Source organism: Jaculus jaculus, chromosome 7, assembly GCF_020740685.1.
Source record: "Jaculus jaculus isolate mJacJac1 chromosome 7, mJacJac1.mat.Y.cur, whole genome shotgun sequence".
Taxonomy (NCBI): Eukaryota; Metazoa; Chordata; class Mammalia; order Rodentia; family Dipodidae; genus Jaculus; species Jaculus jaculus.
The window spans coordinates 89,478,215-89,495,385 of NC_059108.1; the positions used below are offsets into that span (position 1 = coordinate 89,478,215).

General features: G+C 41.1%; 1 protein-coding gene across 1 annotated transcript in view; it reads left to right on the forward strand.

Moving 5' to 3' along the window:
* The window catches only part of Ttc6 (tetratricopeptide repeat domain 6), a 313,619-nt gene that overhangs the window by 269,606 nt on the left and 26,842 nt on the right, over positions 1-17,171 (forward strand). The window contains exon 25 of the mRNA XM_045155567.1: positions 15,134-15,253. Coding sequence (XP_045011502.1) covers positions 15,134-15,253 — 120 coding nt within the window. The remainder of the gene's footprint in view (positions 1-15,133; positions 15,254-17,171) is intronic.

Sequence of the window (17,171 nt, forward strand, 5' to 3'; positions counted from 1 at the left end):
CTACTTAGCAATCTCTAAGGGATCCTAAAGATTTTACATTCTGTGATTCTATGAAAGGAGAAGTTAGGGAATGTGTATCAGTCTAGGATTTGTTTTCAAGTATTACTGATTACTTACAGGCTGGCAATATTTGCTTATACTTATAGCACAGTATATATACACATAGGACCTCTAATTAAATAGCAATAGCAATTTTAGACACAAATATCCAATCAGGAAATGTAAGTATGTGAAGGAAAAGTGAGCATTAAGTGAAATACTATATATTTGCCATTTCAGTAAGCAGGTGCTTTAGGCACATAAGATTTGGTTCTTTTTTTTTTTTTTTTTTTTTTTTTTTTTGTCTGTTGATTCCTTTTTAAATTTTTAAATTTTTTTAATTAAAAACTTCCATTATTATAAAAAATGCCCCATGGTAATACCCTCCCCCCACTTACCCTTTGAAACTCCACTCTCCATCATAGTCCCTCCCCATCTCAGTTAGTCTCTCTTTTGCTTCTGATGTCTTGATCTTTTCTTCCTCTTATGCATGTAGTGTCAGGCACTGTGAGGCCATGGATATCCAGGCCATTTTGTGTCTTGAGGGAGCATGTTGTATGGAGTCCTGCCCTTCCTTTGGCTCTTACATTCTTTCTGCCACCTCTTTTGCATTAGACCCTGAGCCTAGGAAGGTCTGATAAAGATACTGTAGTACTGAGCACTGCAGTCATTTCTTTCCATCACCATGATACCTTCTGAGTTGTCCCAAGGTCACTGCCATCTGAAAAGGGAAGATTCTCAACCAAAAGTGAGAGTAGCACATTAATATAAGGGTGTGGACATTAACAGAAGTGCTTACTGGGCAGTTTGATAAGCATTGTATATACATTTAGCCAGACGACAGCAGATGTTATACCCCTAGGGCTCATGATAACCCCTGTTTTACATTTTCAGAACAGAGATGTATTCCCTTCCCATGGAGCAGGCCTCCAGTCCAATGAGAGGGCAGTTGGTTTCCCCCATAACAGATGTGCCACTATTGCACCCATTGGCTCATTTGCCCTGGCTGGCCAATTATAAGGCTTGCAGTGTCCACTGATGAGTATCTTCACTGGTGATTTCTCTTTCTCCCATTGAACTGCATGCAGAATGTCTTCTTCCAGCTTTCTGTCAGCTTGTCAACATGGAGGAGGTTACCAGCTCAGAGCCAGCAAGATTTCTCAGTGGCCTTGCAGCCCAAGTATATGGAATATTCAGCAATAGGGTCTTACCATCTATTCCTGGTGGGAAACCAAGGGTCTCAGCAATGGCCTATAATGTTTTGGGGGCATCAGGGACCTTCCTGACCAACAACTCACTGGAAGATATCCTATCCCTGGCCCTGAAAATTTTCTAGCAACAATCTATGGCTCCTGAGTGTTCCATCATTCCATCAACAAAGTAGGATTAACATGTGATTTATTTATATCCTCTCAGATTTTGATTAGCTGTCCCTCTGCCTTTCCTTTACTCAATCTCTTCTCCAGACCTCATTTTGGGCCTTTTCACCCCCATTAATGTATTCTTCTACTTACATATATACAATAACATCCTGTTAAGTAACCCCGTCCCTTCCTTTCTCTTCCGTTTCTATCTCTTTTCTAGCTTACTGGCCTCTGGTACTGAGTTTCTTCTTTCTCACACAGAAGCTCAGTCATCTGTTGCTAGGATCCACATATGAGAGAGAACATGTGACACTTGGCTTTCTGGGCCTAGGTTACCTCACTTAGTATAATCATTTCCAGATCCATCCATTTTCCTGCAAATTTCATAACTTCATTTTTCTTTACCGCTGAGTAGAACTCCATTGTATAAATGTGCCATGTCTTCATTATCCATTCATCAGTTGAGGGACATCTAGGCTGGTTCCATTTCCCAGGTATTGTGAATTGAGCAGCAATAAACATGGTTGAGCACGTACTTCTAAGGAAATGAGATGAGTCCTTAGGATATATGCCTAGGAGTGCTATAGCTGGGTCATATGGTAGATCAATTTTTAGCTGTTATAGGAACCTCCACACTGATTTCCACAATGGCTGGACCAGATTGCATTCCCACCAACAGTGTAGAAGGGTTCCTTTTTTTCCACATCCCCACCAGCATTTATGGTCATTTATTTTCATGATGGTGGCCAATCTGACAGGAGTGAGATGGAATCTCAATGTAGTTTTAATCTGCATTTCCCTGGTGACTAGGGATGTAGAACATTTTTTTAGATACTTACATGCCATCCGTATTTCTTCTTTTGAGAACTCTCTTATTTAGTTCTATAGCCCATTTTTTAATTGGCTTGCTTGATTTCTTATTATTAAATTTTTTGAGTTCTTTGTATATCCCAGATATTAATCCTCTATCGATGGATAGCTGGCAAAGATTATTTCCCATTCTGCAGGTTGCCTCTTTGCTTTATTCACAGTGTCCTTTGCTGTACAAAATCTTAGTAATTTCATGAGGTCCCAGCAGTCAATATGTGGTTTCATTGCCTGAGCAGTTGGGTTTATATTTAGAAAGTCTTTGCCAAGACCAATATATTGAAGGGTTTCCCCTACTTTTTCCTCTAGCAGTGTCAGAGTTTCAGGGCTGATGTTAAGGTTTTTAATTCATTTGGACTTAATTCTTGTGCATGGAGAGAGAGAAAAATCTATTTTCATCTTTCTACAGATAAATATCCAGTTTTCCAGCACCATTTGCTGAAGAGGCTGTCTCTTCTCCAATCAGTATTTTTGGCATTTTTATTTAATATAAGATGGCTATGGCTACGGACTTACATCTGGGTCCTCTATTATATTCTGTTGATATACATGTCTGCTTTTGTGCCAGTATAATGCTGTTTTTGTTCCTATGGCTCTGTAGTATAGGTTAACATCAGGTATAGTGATACCATCAGCCTCATTTTTGTTACTCAGTATTATTTTAGATATTTGAGGTTTTTTGTGATTCCAAATGAATTTTTGAATTGTTTTTTTCTATTCTGTGAAGAATGCCTTTGGAATTTTGATGGGGATTGCATTAAATGTGTAGATTGTTTTTGGTAAGATTGCCATTTTCACAATATTGATTTTTCTGATCTAGGAACAAGGGATGTTTTTCCATTTCCTAGTGTCCTCTGCAATTTCTTGCTTGAGTGTTTTATAGTTTTCATTATAGAGATCCTTTACTTCCTTGGTTAGGTTTATTCCAAGGTACTTTATTTATTTTTATTTTTTTTTAACAAATAGATTTTTTAAAATATTTTTTGTTCATTATTTATTTATTTATTTATTTATTTGAGAGTGACAGACACAGAGAGAAAGACAGATAGAGGGGGAGAGAGAGAATGGGCACTCCAGGGCTTCCAGCGACTGCAAACAAACTCCAGACTCGTGCGCCCCTTTGTGCATCTGGCTAATGTGGGACCTGGGGAACCGAGCCTCGAACTGGGGTCCTTAGGCTTCACAGGTGAGTGCTTAACCGCTAAGGCATCTATCCAGCCCAACTTTATTTTTTCTGATGCAATTGTGAATGGGAGTGATTCTCTGATTTCATTCTCTGTGTGTTTGTTGTTAGCATATAGGAATGCTACTGATATCTGTGTATTGATTTTGTATCCTGCTATGTGGCTGTAGGTGTTTATCGGCTCTAACAGTTTGCTGGTAGAGTCTTTAGGATCCTTTATGTATAGAATCATGTCATCTTCAAATAACGATAACTTGATCTCTTCCTTCCCAATTTGTACCACTTTTATGTGTGTCTCTTGCCTTCTTGCTATGGCTAAGACTTCCAGTACTATATTAAATAAAAGTGGGGACAATGGACACCCTTGTCTTGTTCCTGATTTTAGTGGAAAAGTTTCCAGTTTTTTCCCATTTAATAATATGTTGGCCTTAGGCTTGTCATAGTAGCCTTTAATATATTGAGATATGATCCTTCTATTCCTAGTCTCTTTATGACTTTTATCATGAAGGGATCTTGGACTTTGTCAAATGCTTTTTCTGCATCTAATGAGATGATCATATGATTTTTGTCCTTCAGTTCATTTATATAATGTATTACATTTATTGATTTGCATATGTTGAACCATCCCTGCATCTCTGGGATAAAGCCTACTTGGTTAGGGTGAATGATCTTTCTGATATATTCTTGTATTCTGTTTGCCAATATTTTGTTGAGAATTTTTGCATCTATGTTCATGAGGGAGACTGGGCTGTAATTTTCTTTTTTGTTTTATCTTTGCCTGGTTTTGGTATCAGGGTGATGCTGGCCTCATAGAAAGAGTTTGATAGGATTCCTTCTTTTTCTATTTTATGGAAAAGCTTAAGAAGTAATGGCATTATTTCTTCCCTGAAGGTGTGGTACAATTCAGCAGTGAATCCATCTGGGCCTGGTCTTTTTTTATTTGGGAGATTTTTGATAACTGCTTGGATCTCCATGCTTGTTATAGGTCTAGGTTTGTTATTAATATTATCTTGATTTAATTTAGGTAGGTCATATAAATCAAGGAAATCATCCATGTCTTTCAGATTTTCATACTTTTATAGTATGTCCCTATGATTTTTTGAATTTCTCTGGTATCTGTTGTAATATTGCCTTTTTCACCTCTAATTTTATTAACTTGTTTCTCTTCTCTCTTTCTTTTGGTCAGATTTGCTAAGGGTTTATCAATCTTGTTTATCCTTTCAAAGAACCTCTTTGTTTCATTGGTTCTTCTATGATTTTGTTGAAGATGCCTACTATGCCTTTGGAGTGAAATTCTTTTCCTTGTACTATGCCCTGAATTCTTGTTTGAGCTTTTCATAGTGTCCCAAATATCCTGAAATTCCCACTCATACTTTTCTAATAGTTTGTCTTTCTCTTTGTTGGACTGTATTAGATCTTCCACCTGGTCTTCTAGCTTAGATATTCTGTTCTCTCCTTCATCCATTCTACTGGTGAGATTTTCTACAGAGTTTTTATTTCATTAACTGTGTTCTTGCTAGTAATTCTGACTGGTTTTTCTTTATTATTTCTATTTCCTGATTTATGTCTTGTATTGACTTCTTTATTTCATTAAATTGGTATTCTGTGTCTTCTTTGACTCCTTTGATTTCCTCTTTTATTCCTTCTTTGACTTCTTTGAACATATTTATAATCATTCTTTTGCAATCTTTCTCAGGCATTTCCTCTAACTCATTATCACTGGAGGTAATTTCTGATACATTAATACTTTTTTTTTTTTTTTTTTTTTTTTATTTTTTTTATTTTTTTATTTTTTAAATTTAATTTATTAGTTTTCTTTTCAGTAAATACAGGCAGTTTGGTACCATTGTTTAGGCTCATCTGTGATCTACCCCCTCCCATTAGACCCTCCTTATTATTGAAAATGGGTCATGCATTGTGGAGTTAGTCCCCAGTTATTAGTATGAAAAATGTCTCTGAAAATCATGACCCAACATGTAACTCTGACATTCTTTCCGCCCCCTCTTCCGCAAGATTTCCCTGAGCCATGTTGGGTTCATTTTTGGTCTGCTTCAGTGCTGAGGTGTTGGGGGCCTCTGAGGCTCTGGCTCTCTGATTTGGTAGGAGTTGATTTTTCTCTGCATTGATCTCCTTCCCCTTTGTGCTGGTATCCAGTTCACAGGAAAACATCACCCTTGCTTATTTCGCCAGTTGTCCTTAGTTTCAGTTGGGCCCCTTCTGAGGTATGTTGGGGCAGCTCTCTTCTTAGGATCTGCATCTATCTGGAAAAGAGAAGCAGATTCTCCAACGGGGAGTGAGTTAGCACCCAGAAAATTGAGATAACACTTACTTTTTTGATAGACAGTTTGATAGGTGTAGGCCCTCTTATACCCCGTGATTGATGGTAGCTTGATATTGTAGAGTGGGCTTGTGTTTGGGTATGGTTCTGACTTGTTTCCCAGCTCCAGCTAAGGGTCTAGTACCACTGAGTGGATCAGTTAGCCAAATCAAGAGCAATTGATTCCTCACCATGGCTGTGTACCACTATTGCACTTGTATGGGTATCACATCCGGTTAATTGTTGCTACTTAGGTTAAACAATGTGTTGCTTGGACAGATCTTGGTCACTTCCCCCAGTCGCCTATGTAGCGCCTTCTGGCACTAGACACGCTGACTGTCTGGGGACTGACTCTCTCCTGGCTTCCAGCCATGTCATTCCATTTTACGTGTCAGCTGCGTATGGAGTCTTCAGCAATAGGGTCTTACCACTGGCCTTTGGTGGGTCATCAATTACTCTGACAGAAGTCTGTCATTGTTTTGGGAAACCTTGTAGGTTTCTTTGATCAAAAGCTCATTGTGGAATGTAGGCCCAAGCTGGAAGTGGGGGTTACAGGTCAGTGTCCACTAAGAAATTGAGGAAAAAGATAACTAATATACAAGAGTTAGAGAGAAGAGAGATAGAGGGGAGAGGGGGAGGGGGAGGGAGGGAAGATGTAGGAGATTTAGGTCAGTCTTGATCCTACCCTCTCCAGTGTCTTGTGGTTCATGTGTTTCCTGTAAGGGACTAGTGAAGGTTCAGTCATTTGGTCTGTCTTTTAGGAAGTAGAATTTTATGGTACCATTGCCGTTTGGGTCCGGATTACTGTTTTCCACCCTTTGATTCCCTCCCCGCCCTCCCATCCATCTTATTGTCTAGTCCATGAGGTACTTGCTGGGTATGTAAGGCATCTTGGGCAAATTCAGGTTAGGTGTTGCAGATGAGTGAGACTATGTGTCGATTTTTTTTCTGTGATTGGGTAAGTTCGCTGAGAATGATCTGTTCCAGGTTCAACCATTTTTCCTCAAATTTCTTTATGTCGTTTTTTCTTACTGCTGTATAGAATTCCATTGTGTAGATATACCACATCTTTGTTATCCATTCTTCTAATGATGGACATCTGGGTTGATTCCAGCTTTTAGCTATTACGAATTGAGCTGCTACAAACATGGTTGAGCAAATCTCTCTGGCTTTTGGTTTGAAGGTTTTAGGGTACATGCCCAGTAATGGTATAACTGGGTCTGTTGGTATTTCTATAGTCAGCTTTTTCAGGAGTCTCCATATTGCTTTCCAAAGTGGCTGTACCATCCTGCATTCCCACCAACAGTGAATGAGTGTCCCTGCTTCTCCACATCCTCGCCAGCATTTATTTTCATTTGACCTTTTGATGTTGGCTATCCTTATTGGGGTAAGGTGGAATCTCATAGTTGTTTTAATTTGCATTTCTCTGATGATTAGGGATGATGAACATTTTCTTAGGTGTGTGTTTGCCATTTGTATCTCTTCCTTTGTGAATTGCCTGTTTAACTCTGTGCCCCATTTTGTGAGTGGGGTATTTGTCTTCTTATTGTTTAGACTTTTGAGTTCTTTGTAAATTCTAGAGATAAGGCCTCTATCAGTTGGATAACCTGCAAATATTTTCTCCCACTCTGTGGGTATTCTATTGGCTTTGTTTATTATATGCTTATCTGTAAAGAAACTCTTCAGCTTCATATGATCCCAATGGTTGAGTGACTGTTTAAGAACTTGAGCCACTGGGGTTTTATTCAGGAAGTCTTTTCCCATTCCTATATCATGGAAAGTACTTCCTGAATTTTCTTCCAGTAGTTTTCGAGTTTCTGGTCTTATGTTGAGGTCTTTGATCCATTTGGATTTGAGTGTTGTGCATGGTGAAATGTGTGGATCAAGTTTTAGTTTCCTGCATGTGGTTATCCAGTTTGTCCAGCACCATTTGTTGAAGATGCTATCTTTTTTCCAGTCTATATTGTTTGGGCCTTTGTCGAATATCAAGTAGCTATAGTTGCTTGGCCCAAAATCCGGGTCCTCAAGTCTATTCCATTGGTCTATACTCCTGTTTTTATGCCAGTACCATGCTGTTTTTATTACTATGGCTTTGTAGTATAACTTTATATCGGGTATGGTGATGCCACCAGAGGTATTTCTTTTGCTGAGGATATGTTTGGATATGCGAGGCCTTCTGCCTTTCCATATGAAATTTGAGATCATTTTTTCTATGTCTGTGAAGAACATTGTAGGAATTTTAATTGGAATTGCGTTAAATCTATATATTGCCTTTGGTAGGATTGTCATCTTCACAATGTTAATTCTGCCTATCCAGGAGCATGGGAGGTCTTTCCATCGTTTCAAGTCCTCCTCAATTTCTTTTTTGAGAGTTTTTATATTTTCGTTGTATAGATCTTTTACTTCCTTGGTTAACGTTATTCCAAGGTATTTTATTTTATTTTTTGCTATTGAAAATGGGACTATGTCCTTTATTTCTTTTTCTGTGTCTTTGTCATTTGCATACAGAAATGCTTCCGATTTTTGTGCGTTGATTTTGTATCCTGCTACTTTGCTATAGGAGTTAATCACCTTCAGGAGTTTTGGGATGGAGTCTCTCGGGTCTCTTACATATACAATCATGTCATCAGCGAATAGAGCTAACTTAACTTCTTCCTTTCCAAATTGTATCCCTTTTATTTCCTTCTCCTGTCTTATTGCTTGAGCTAGGACTTCCAGAACTATATTGAAAAGCAGAGGTGAGAGAGGACATCCCTGTCTTGTTCCTGATCTCAATGGGAATTCCTCCAGTCTCTCTCCGTTAAGAATTATTTGGGCCTTTGGAGCTTTGTATATTGCCTTTATTATATTAAGATGTGAACCGGCCATACCGATTCTCTCCAATGTTTTGATCATGAAGTGATGTTGTATCTTGTCAAAGGCCTTCTCTGCATCTATCGAAATGATCATGTGATTTTTATGTTTAAGCTTGTTTATGTGGTGTATTACATTGACAGATTTTCGTATGTTGAACCACCCTTGTGTTCCTGGGATAAATCCCACTTGGTCAAGGTGGATAATGCTTTTGATGTGTTGTTGGATTCGGTTTGCGAGAATTTTGTTGAGGATCTTTGCGTCTATGTTCATTAGGGAAATAGGCCGATAGTTTTCTTTTCTTGTGGCGTCTCTGCCTGGTTTTGGGATTAGGGTGATACTAGCTTCATAGAAGGAGTTGGGTAGTTTTCCCTGTTCTTCAATTGTGTGGCACAGTTTTAGGAAGATTGGTTTGAGTTCTTCCATGAAGGTTTGATAAAATTCGGCTGGGAATCCATCTGGTCCTGGACTCTTCTTTTTTGGGAGGTTTTTTATTACTTTTTCAATCTCCATGAGCGTGATGGGTTCATTGAGGTGGTTGATCTGCTCTAAGTTTAGCTTTGGTAGATGATATGCATCCAGGAATTTATCCATCTCCTCCACATTTTCCAGTTTTGTGGAGTAGAGGTTTTTGAAATAAGTCCTGATGATTCTGCCGATTTCACTGATGTCTGTTGTAATCTCTCCTTTTTCATTTTGAATTTTGTTAATTTGGAGTCTCTCCTTTTTTTGCTTGATCAAATTGGCCAGAGGTTTGTCAATCTTGTTTATTTTTTCAAAGAACCAGCTCTTTGTTTTGTCAATTGCCTTAATTGTTTCCTTGGTTTCCAATTCATTAATTTCTGCTCTGATTTTAATTATTTCCTTCCTTCTGGAGCTCTTTGGGTTGGATTTTTCTTGTTTTTCCAATGCCTTTAGGTGGATGGTTAAGCTATTGATTTGGGATTTTTCTGTCTTTTTTATGAAGGCATTGAGTGCTATGAATTTTCCCCTGAGGACTGCCTTCATTGTGTCCCACAAGTTTTGGTATGATGTGTTCTCATTGTCATTCAATTCCAGGAATTTTGCAATTTCATTTTTTATTTCATCCACTATCCATTTATTGTTTAAGAGTGTGCTATTCAGTTTCCAGTTGCCGTTGGGGCTCTTGTTGGTTTTTTTGTTGTTGATTTCTAGGAATATAGCATTATGATCTGATATCATGCAGGGAATTATGTCAATTTTCCTAAATATGTGGAGGCTATCTTTGTGACCCAGTATATGGTCTATTTTAGAGAATGTTCCATGGGCTGCTGAGAAGAATGTGTAGTCTGTGGATTTGGGGTGGAAAGTTCTGTAGATGTCTGTTAGGTCTAAGTGCTCTATGGTTTTGTTGAGCTCTCTTACTTCCCTGTTGAGCTTCTGTTTGGATGATCTGTCTATTACTGATAATGGTGTGTTAAAGTCCCCAGCTATGATGGTGTTGGTGGTTATTTCTGTTTTATTGTCAAGTAGGTTTTGTTTTATGAACTGCGGTGCCCCTGTGTTTGGTGCATACAGATTTATGATTGTAATATCCTCTTGATGGATTGTTCCCTTTACAAGTAGGAAGTAGCCTTCTTTGTCTTTTTTGATTGTTTTTGGTTTGAAGTCAACTTTATCTGATATTAATATAGCTACACCTGCTTGTTTCTTATTCCCATTTGCTTGGGATATTGTTTTCCACCCTTTCACCCTGAGGAGGTTTCTGTCTTTAGTGGTAAGGTGGGTTTCTTGAAGGCAGCAGATTGAGGGGTCTAATTTTTTGATCCACCCTGTTAGCCTGTGTCTCTTGATGGGTGAATTAAGGCCATTAATGTTTAGGGTGATGACTGTGAGATTTGATTTGATCCCTGTCATTTTGTGGTGGTAGGGGTGTGTTGGCATTTCCATGGAATTTTTTTTTTTTTTTTTGTATCTACTCTGGGTTTGATTGCTGTGATCTTCTTCTTGTAGGCATTTGTGTTTGGTTATTTATTTCCTCTCTGTGGAGAATTTCCTGGAGTACTTTCTGTAGGTTTGGTTTTGTGTTCATATAATTGTAAAGCTGAGTTTTATCATGGAAAGTTTTCCTTTCACCATCTATTATAAGGGAGACTTTTGCTGGGTAGAGTAGTTTAGGTTGAAAGCCATAGTTTCTTAGCGTTTGGAGAGTATCATTCCAGGCCCTTCTAGCTTTCAGGGTTTCCATTGAGAAGTCTGAAGTAATTCTGATGGGGTTTCCTTTGAAAGTGGTGTGCTGTTTTTCCCTAGCTGCTTTTAGGATTTTTTCCTTGGTGTCAATGTTTAGAGTCTTAATGATAATATGCCTTGGGGAGTTTCTCCTTTGGTCTAGTCGGTTAGGAGTTCTGCTTGCTTCTTGAATCTTGATTGGCCTTTCTTTTAAGAGTCGGGGGAAGTTTTCTTCAATTATTGTGTTAAATAAGTTCTCCATGCCTTTGGTCTGAAATTCTTCTCCTTCTGGTATTCCAATGATTCTGATATTAGGACGTTTAAGTGTATCCCACAATTCTCTCATGTTCTGTTCACAGGAACTTTTGAACTTACTGAAATTTTTGGACTCTCGAACTGTTTCTTCCATCCTGTCTTCCAGATCAGAATTTCTATCTTCCACTTCGCTGACTCTATTCTTGAGAGCCTCTAGTGAGTTTTGGACTTGTTCAATTAAGTTTGCATTTTCTACTACTTTCCTATGTATCACTTCCATCGCTTTGTCCAGCTCCCTTTTTGTCTCATTTTCTGATTTTCTTGCTGATTCTTGGAAATCATCCTTGCATTTCTTTATGTTTTCATTTAGTGTGGCCAGCTGATTTTTAAGGTCCTCTTTTTTTTCATTCTCCCTCAACTCTCTTAGCTCTCTTTGAATTCCTTCCAGTGTCTTATCATATTGCTCTAGCTTAGTGATGGTAGCATCCATACGATTATCTATCCTTTGTAGCTTTCCTGTCAGATCTAGCAGTAGTTTGGTCAGGGTTGCATTGTTCATTGCTTCCACTTGATGTTCTGATCCTAAACACTCTTCTATGTTTTGGTTTGTTGTGATCCTTGTTGGACTGGGTGATCTGTCTGGATTTTCTTCCATTTTATTTTTCGTGTTATTTCTTTTGCGCTGTGGTCTACCCATGTCAGTGTATGGGCAGGTAGGTGGGTGGAGCAGCCTGGGATCTAGCTTAATGCAAATCCAAGGCAGCCTGGGGCAGTTGTAAGCAGCCTGGGTTTTTGCTCACTCTTGCCAAAGCCGCCTACCTATAGCCTGACAGGGGCACCAAAGTTGCCTGAATTCTCACCCAGTAATGCACCTAAGCTGCCTGCCTTTGAGCTTGAAAAGGGACTGAGGTAGCAAGCCTTGAAGGTGCCTAGATTCTGGCTGGGTACACTGGGGTCTGTAAACAGTCTGTGCTCTTCCGCCTCAGGGGAGTGGGGGCTGGGTGGCGATGTACAGGTAGGGGATGGCACCTGCGCTGGCGCTAGTGACTCAGTGTGGACTTATGTGGCTCTTGCTATGGGACTGGGCCCACTGCACGTGCAATTGTAGTGCAGAGGCAGATGATGTGGATCGGAATCAGGACACAGCAGAAACTGACCGGCGGCAAGTGATGTGAGAACAGCAGGGCGTGAGGGGAGGGGGGGCAGCTAGGAGCGTGGGGCGCTGTGGGATACCGTGGGGTGCTCTGGACTCGCAGGGGGGGAGGGGGCGGATCGCGCGGGGGAGGGGGCTGAGTGGGTCCAGGGGGTCGCGGGTAGTGCAGGGGGCGTGGAGCACGCTGAGGTAAGATGGAGTGCTGGATGCTGTGGGACGCTGCGGGGCAGTCTGGGCGCGCAGCAGGGGTGGGGTGCACGGGTGGGGGGGGCTCGATGAGCGCGGGGGTGGGGCGCGGGGAGTCTTGGGGCACGCGGGGGGATCGGGGGACACCTGGGCGCCCAGGCGCTGGACGCTGCGGGGCGCTTTGAGCGCCCCTGTCGCGTGTGGGTAAGGAGCGTTGGGCGCGCTGGGGGGGAGGCGGGGGCGGGGCGCGCGGGGGGGGGGGCTCGAGGCGCGTGGGGGTGGGGCGTGGGGGTCTCAGGGCGCGCGGGGGGCGCGGGGGTGCGGGGCCCGCCTGGGCGCCCGGGGCGCGGGGCGCTTGGGGCGTGCCTGCTGTGTGTGGATAGAGAGCACGGAAGGCGCGGGGGGTGGGGCGCGCGGGAGGGTGAGGCGGGCGTGGGGTGGTCTCGAGGCACGCGGGGGTGGGGCGTAAGGGTCTTGGGCGCGCAGGGGCGCGGGGCAGGCCTGGGTGCCCGGGGCGCGGGAAGCCTTGGTTCGCTTGGGCCGCGTCTGCAGTGTGTGGATAGGGAGCATGGGGCGCGCTGGGGGGGAGGGGCGTGCTGGGGGGGTGCGGGGCGTGCGGCGGGTGTGGGGCACGGGGGTTGTGGGGTGCGCTGGGCCGCCGGGGCGCGTGGGGCTTGGTGTGCACGGGGCGCCGGGCCTCTGGGCGCGGGGCCGCGCCCGATGCAGTTATTCGCGGCAGGCGGGGTGGCGGGGCGTGGGTCGCGGGGGTGTGTGCTTCCCTCTTTTATCCCAATCTGTGCCCTCCCTCTTCAGAAAGTTCCTAATTTCCCTTGAATACTTGCCTTTTTTTCCCTCGTTGTTTGTAGTGCAGCTAGGCGGTCGCCATCTTGACCGGAAGGGCCACATTAATACTTTTTGATGGATTTATATTGTCTTGATTTTTAATGTTTCTTGTGTTATAATGTATATATTTTTGCATCTTAGATTAAGTTAATGCTTGGATATTCTAGTTATCTGGGTATTCTTAGCTTTTTCAATTAATCTGATGGTATATATCTTCAGGGTAGGAGCTTGAGCTGTTAGGTGTGGCTCTTAAGACTATCAGAGTATCTACAAATGTGTTTCTAGGGATTGGGTTTGCCTGCTACGGGAGTATTCAAGTAGGCTGAGTGGAACAAAATACAGTTAGATTCTAAAATTTAACTAAACAATGTACTCATTCAATGAAAAACAGCACTGAGTATTTATCAAGAGTAGGTATTATAACAACCAAGATCCTCTATCAACAAGGAGGTTAAGATTTCTGGTCTGTTGAGGGTTCCAAGTCAGCTTGTGACCAAGTGAGACCCTTCCCTGCTGTAATCCCAGTTACCTTTTTGAATGATTTTGGTCTCAGTTATGCTGTGCTGTGCTTGCCTCCCTCTTTGGTGCCCTGTGGGTTCCAGTAGGCTGGCTAGATCGCTGGACCACTGTTCTGTTTTCTGGAGCTCGGCACTGGCTTTTCCTGTGGGGCAAGATGAGCCTGTCAGCTATTGCTCTACAGACCTGGCACTGCCACTGCTGGATCCACTGCCGTTGTAGCTGCTGCCACTCCTGCTGCTGCTGCTGCTGCTCTTGGATCTGGAGCTGGAACTGCTTCTGCCACTGCTGGATCCGCTGCTGCTGGAGCCACTGCTGCTGCTGCCAGAGCTGGAGCCAGAGCTGCCACAGCTGCTGCTGAGGGAGCCACTTATGCCTACCTGTGTGGGCTCTGTATGCTCTGGATCTCTCCTACTTCTCTGCTGCCATTTTAATTTCTTATACACCTCACTTTTTACTAAACATTTGTATTTTGCTGGGTATTCTTTGGCTTTTTTTTCCCGTAGGCTGCTTTAGTGTGATTCCTAAGCTGCCATCTTAACTGGAAGTCTTTGACTTGGTTCTTTTTTGATCAACCTCTGTGGTTCTTTTGTACAAAATGTTCATTAGAAAAATGATCTGGAACCATTCATTCCAAATTTCAGAGACTCAAGTATTTATTTGGTGTGGACCAGAAACCAGTAAACTTTTGTTTATTCAGAGAATGAAAAGAGAACAGGGAAGGTGAAAGTAAATGTGTCTTCTCAGTAGATTTATTCTTCCAGCTTAGAGAGCTGTCTAAAAGCAATGAGCATACTCATTAAAATATTTTGAATTTTCCTACATGTCCTTCTCAGTTTCATTGATTTTTGATTGATTTTTATTGATTTGTGATACATTCATGTAATTATAACGTACGGAATTCCTATTATTTGAAGTCGTGATGCTTGTTATTTGGTCTACAATGCTAAACAAAATTGATAAGTGCTAGCCCCATAGAGCTTAGACTTTAGTGATGAAGACAGTAAAGTAACAAGAAGAAATCAAACTTTAAATAGTAATCAGAGTTCTGCTTTCATGCCAATAGTCATTTAAAGAATGCTTTCTCCAACAATCACTTGGAGAAAGACTTGAATGGCAGGAGGATGATGAATCCCTTCTATTAAGTCTATGCACAAGAACATACAAAGGTACCCAACAGCACACAAGCTGTAAACTCAGTGGGCACTTATTATTAAAAGGAGCAATAACCATAATAGTTAGCTGTGGGGGCCCTTCAAATCTAACATAAAATAGTAAGTGAGATTTTGGGCATGAACAAATTTGTCCAAGGGCAGTGAAGTAAGGCTGTAAAGGCTTGCATCTCACATGTGTTCTTTTAACATTAGGCATTAATGGATTTTGGGACTGTGCTGCTTCTTGATCCTGGAGAAACTGTGATGTTAAATACCTTCATTAACCGTGGACTCATCTACAATGAACTAGGCCAGTATGGTTTTGCATTAGAGGTAAGCCTTCCTTGGACATGGAATAAAATGAACCTGCTTGATTTTGCACATTCTATTCTGAAATCTAATGAGCAAGTTTTCCTTGCTACTGAGTGGCAGTATTAATGAGTGACAGTTTAGCAAGACTTTCATCACAACACTGGGGATAATTCATATAATTTTGTGCCTCTCCCAGTGGGGAGTTGAACAAGGACCCAAGGGGAAGTTAACCTGAATGAGAGAAGGCAAACAGACACAAGAAGGAGAACAAGCTAGGTATTTGTCAAGGTCTCGAAGTTTATTTTTACACATAGGCTTTTATAGGGTTGTAGGGGGAAGGAGTCATATTCAGGCCAGGGATCACAGGGTTACTGGCTAAATGTAATTTTTTGTTTCTTTATCAATTACCGGCAGCACCAGGAGAGGCTATCACCCAGGCATAGCAGCTTCTTCATTTCTGGTAATAGATCTTTAGATGAGGAAATAAAACTTAACTTGCTATATGGTGGAGTTTCTGTCCACATGGCCGAGGTTTGGTTCATAGCTCCCAACAATTTTGCATGAAGCTGAATTCTTTTTACTCCATTTTGATTATAGATGAAAGTCCAATGCATTAAAATATAAAGTCAACTTCCCAAATAGTACACATAAAACTCAGGTGCTCAACAAAATGATTTGTGTATCATTTACTCTTCTCTGCAGTGGGCTTTCTCATTCACAGTTTTCCTTTCTCCTCATTGAAAATTTGTGAAAACAAATCTATTTAAAACAGGGAAGGACAGAGCTACTTAGAGTAGGGTACTGAAAACAAGCTTTTAAGCTAGTAGGAGCAGGCATTCAGAATAATAACCAATGTAAGCATTTTGAAAAAATAGGGTTCAAAATTTATTGCATTAACAAATAAATAAATTTATAATTTTCTTTTAAAAATATTTTTATTTACTTATTTGAGAGACAGAGAGAATGTATATGGGCACTCCAGGGATTCCTGTCAATGGAAACGAACCCCAGATGCATGCACCACTTTGTGCATATGAGTTTATGTGGGTACTGGGAAATCAAACCCAAGTTGTTATGCTTTACAAACAACAAGCACCTTTAACCACTGAGAAATCTCTCCTAAATTCATAATTCTCATTTTAAATTATATTATTAATTTTAAGAATTATTGGAAATAAAATTCATAAACAGGGGAAAAATAGAATTGTTTCATAGTTAAGCAATGAGAGTTTGGTGTTTATGTTACTTCTAGGTGATATAACATTATATAGTAAAGTATTTCTTTTCATGTTCCAAGATGGTTTCTTTTTTCAGTATTTTATTTTATTTGTAGGCAGAGGGAGACAGATAGAGGAGAGACAAACAGGCACAGAGAGAGAATGAGAATGGGCATGCCAGGGCCTACAGCCCCTGCAAATGAGCTCCAGACGTATATGCCACTTTGTGTTTCTGGCATTACATCTTTACATGGATACTGGGGAATTGAACCCCACTTATTAGGCTTTGCAGGCAAGCACTTTAATGGCTGAGCCATCTTTCCAACCCTCCCAAGATGGTTTCTATTGTCTTTGTACATCTGGAGTCATCTTTTGAGATTCTGTTGGGGAGAATCACTTACTTTTCAGGTAATTTATACTAGTGAAATGTTAGCTCAACATTTAAATCCCTTTAAGCTATTCATATATTGCAGCTATCTTTGAGATATACCATTAGGAATTATCTCAGGAAAAAGGAGCTAAAGAATACTGACTGTGATAGACAAACAAACAAAAAACTAGACAAAAAACTATGGAAATTTGGGTAGTTGTGTGGGGAGCAAAGAATGTTAGCCACTGGAGAATTAAATTCACCAGCTTTGTGCTCTGTTAGTACTCAACATTAGCAGCTTCTGCACACTAAGTTTTACAGTACTTCAAAATTTATAATTGTAACATACAAA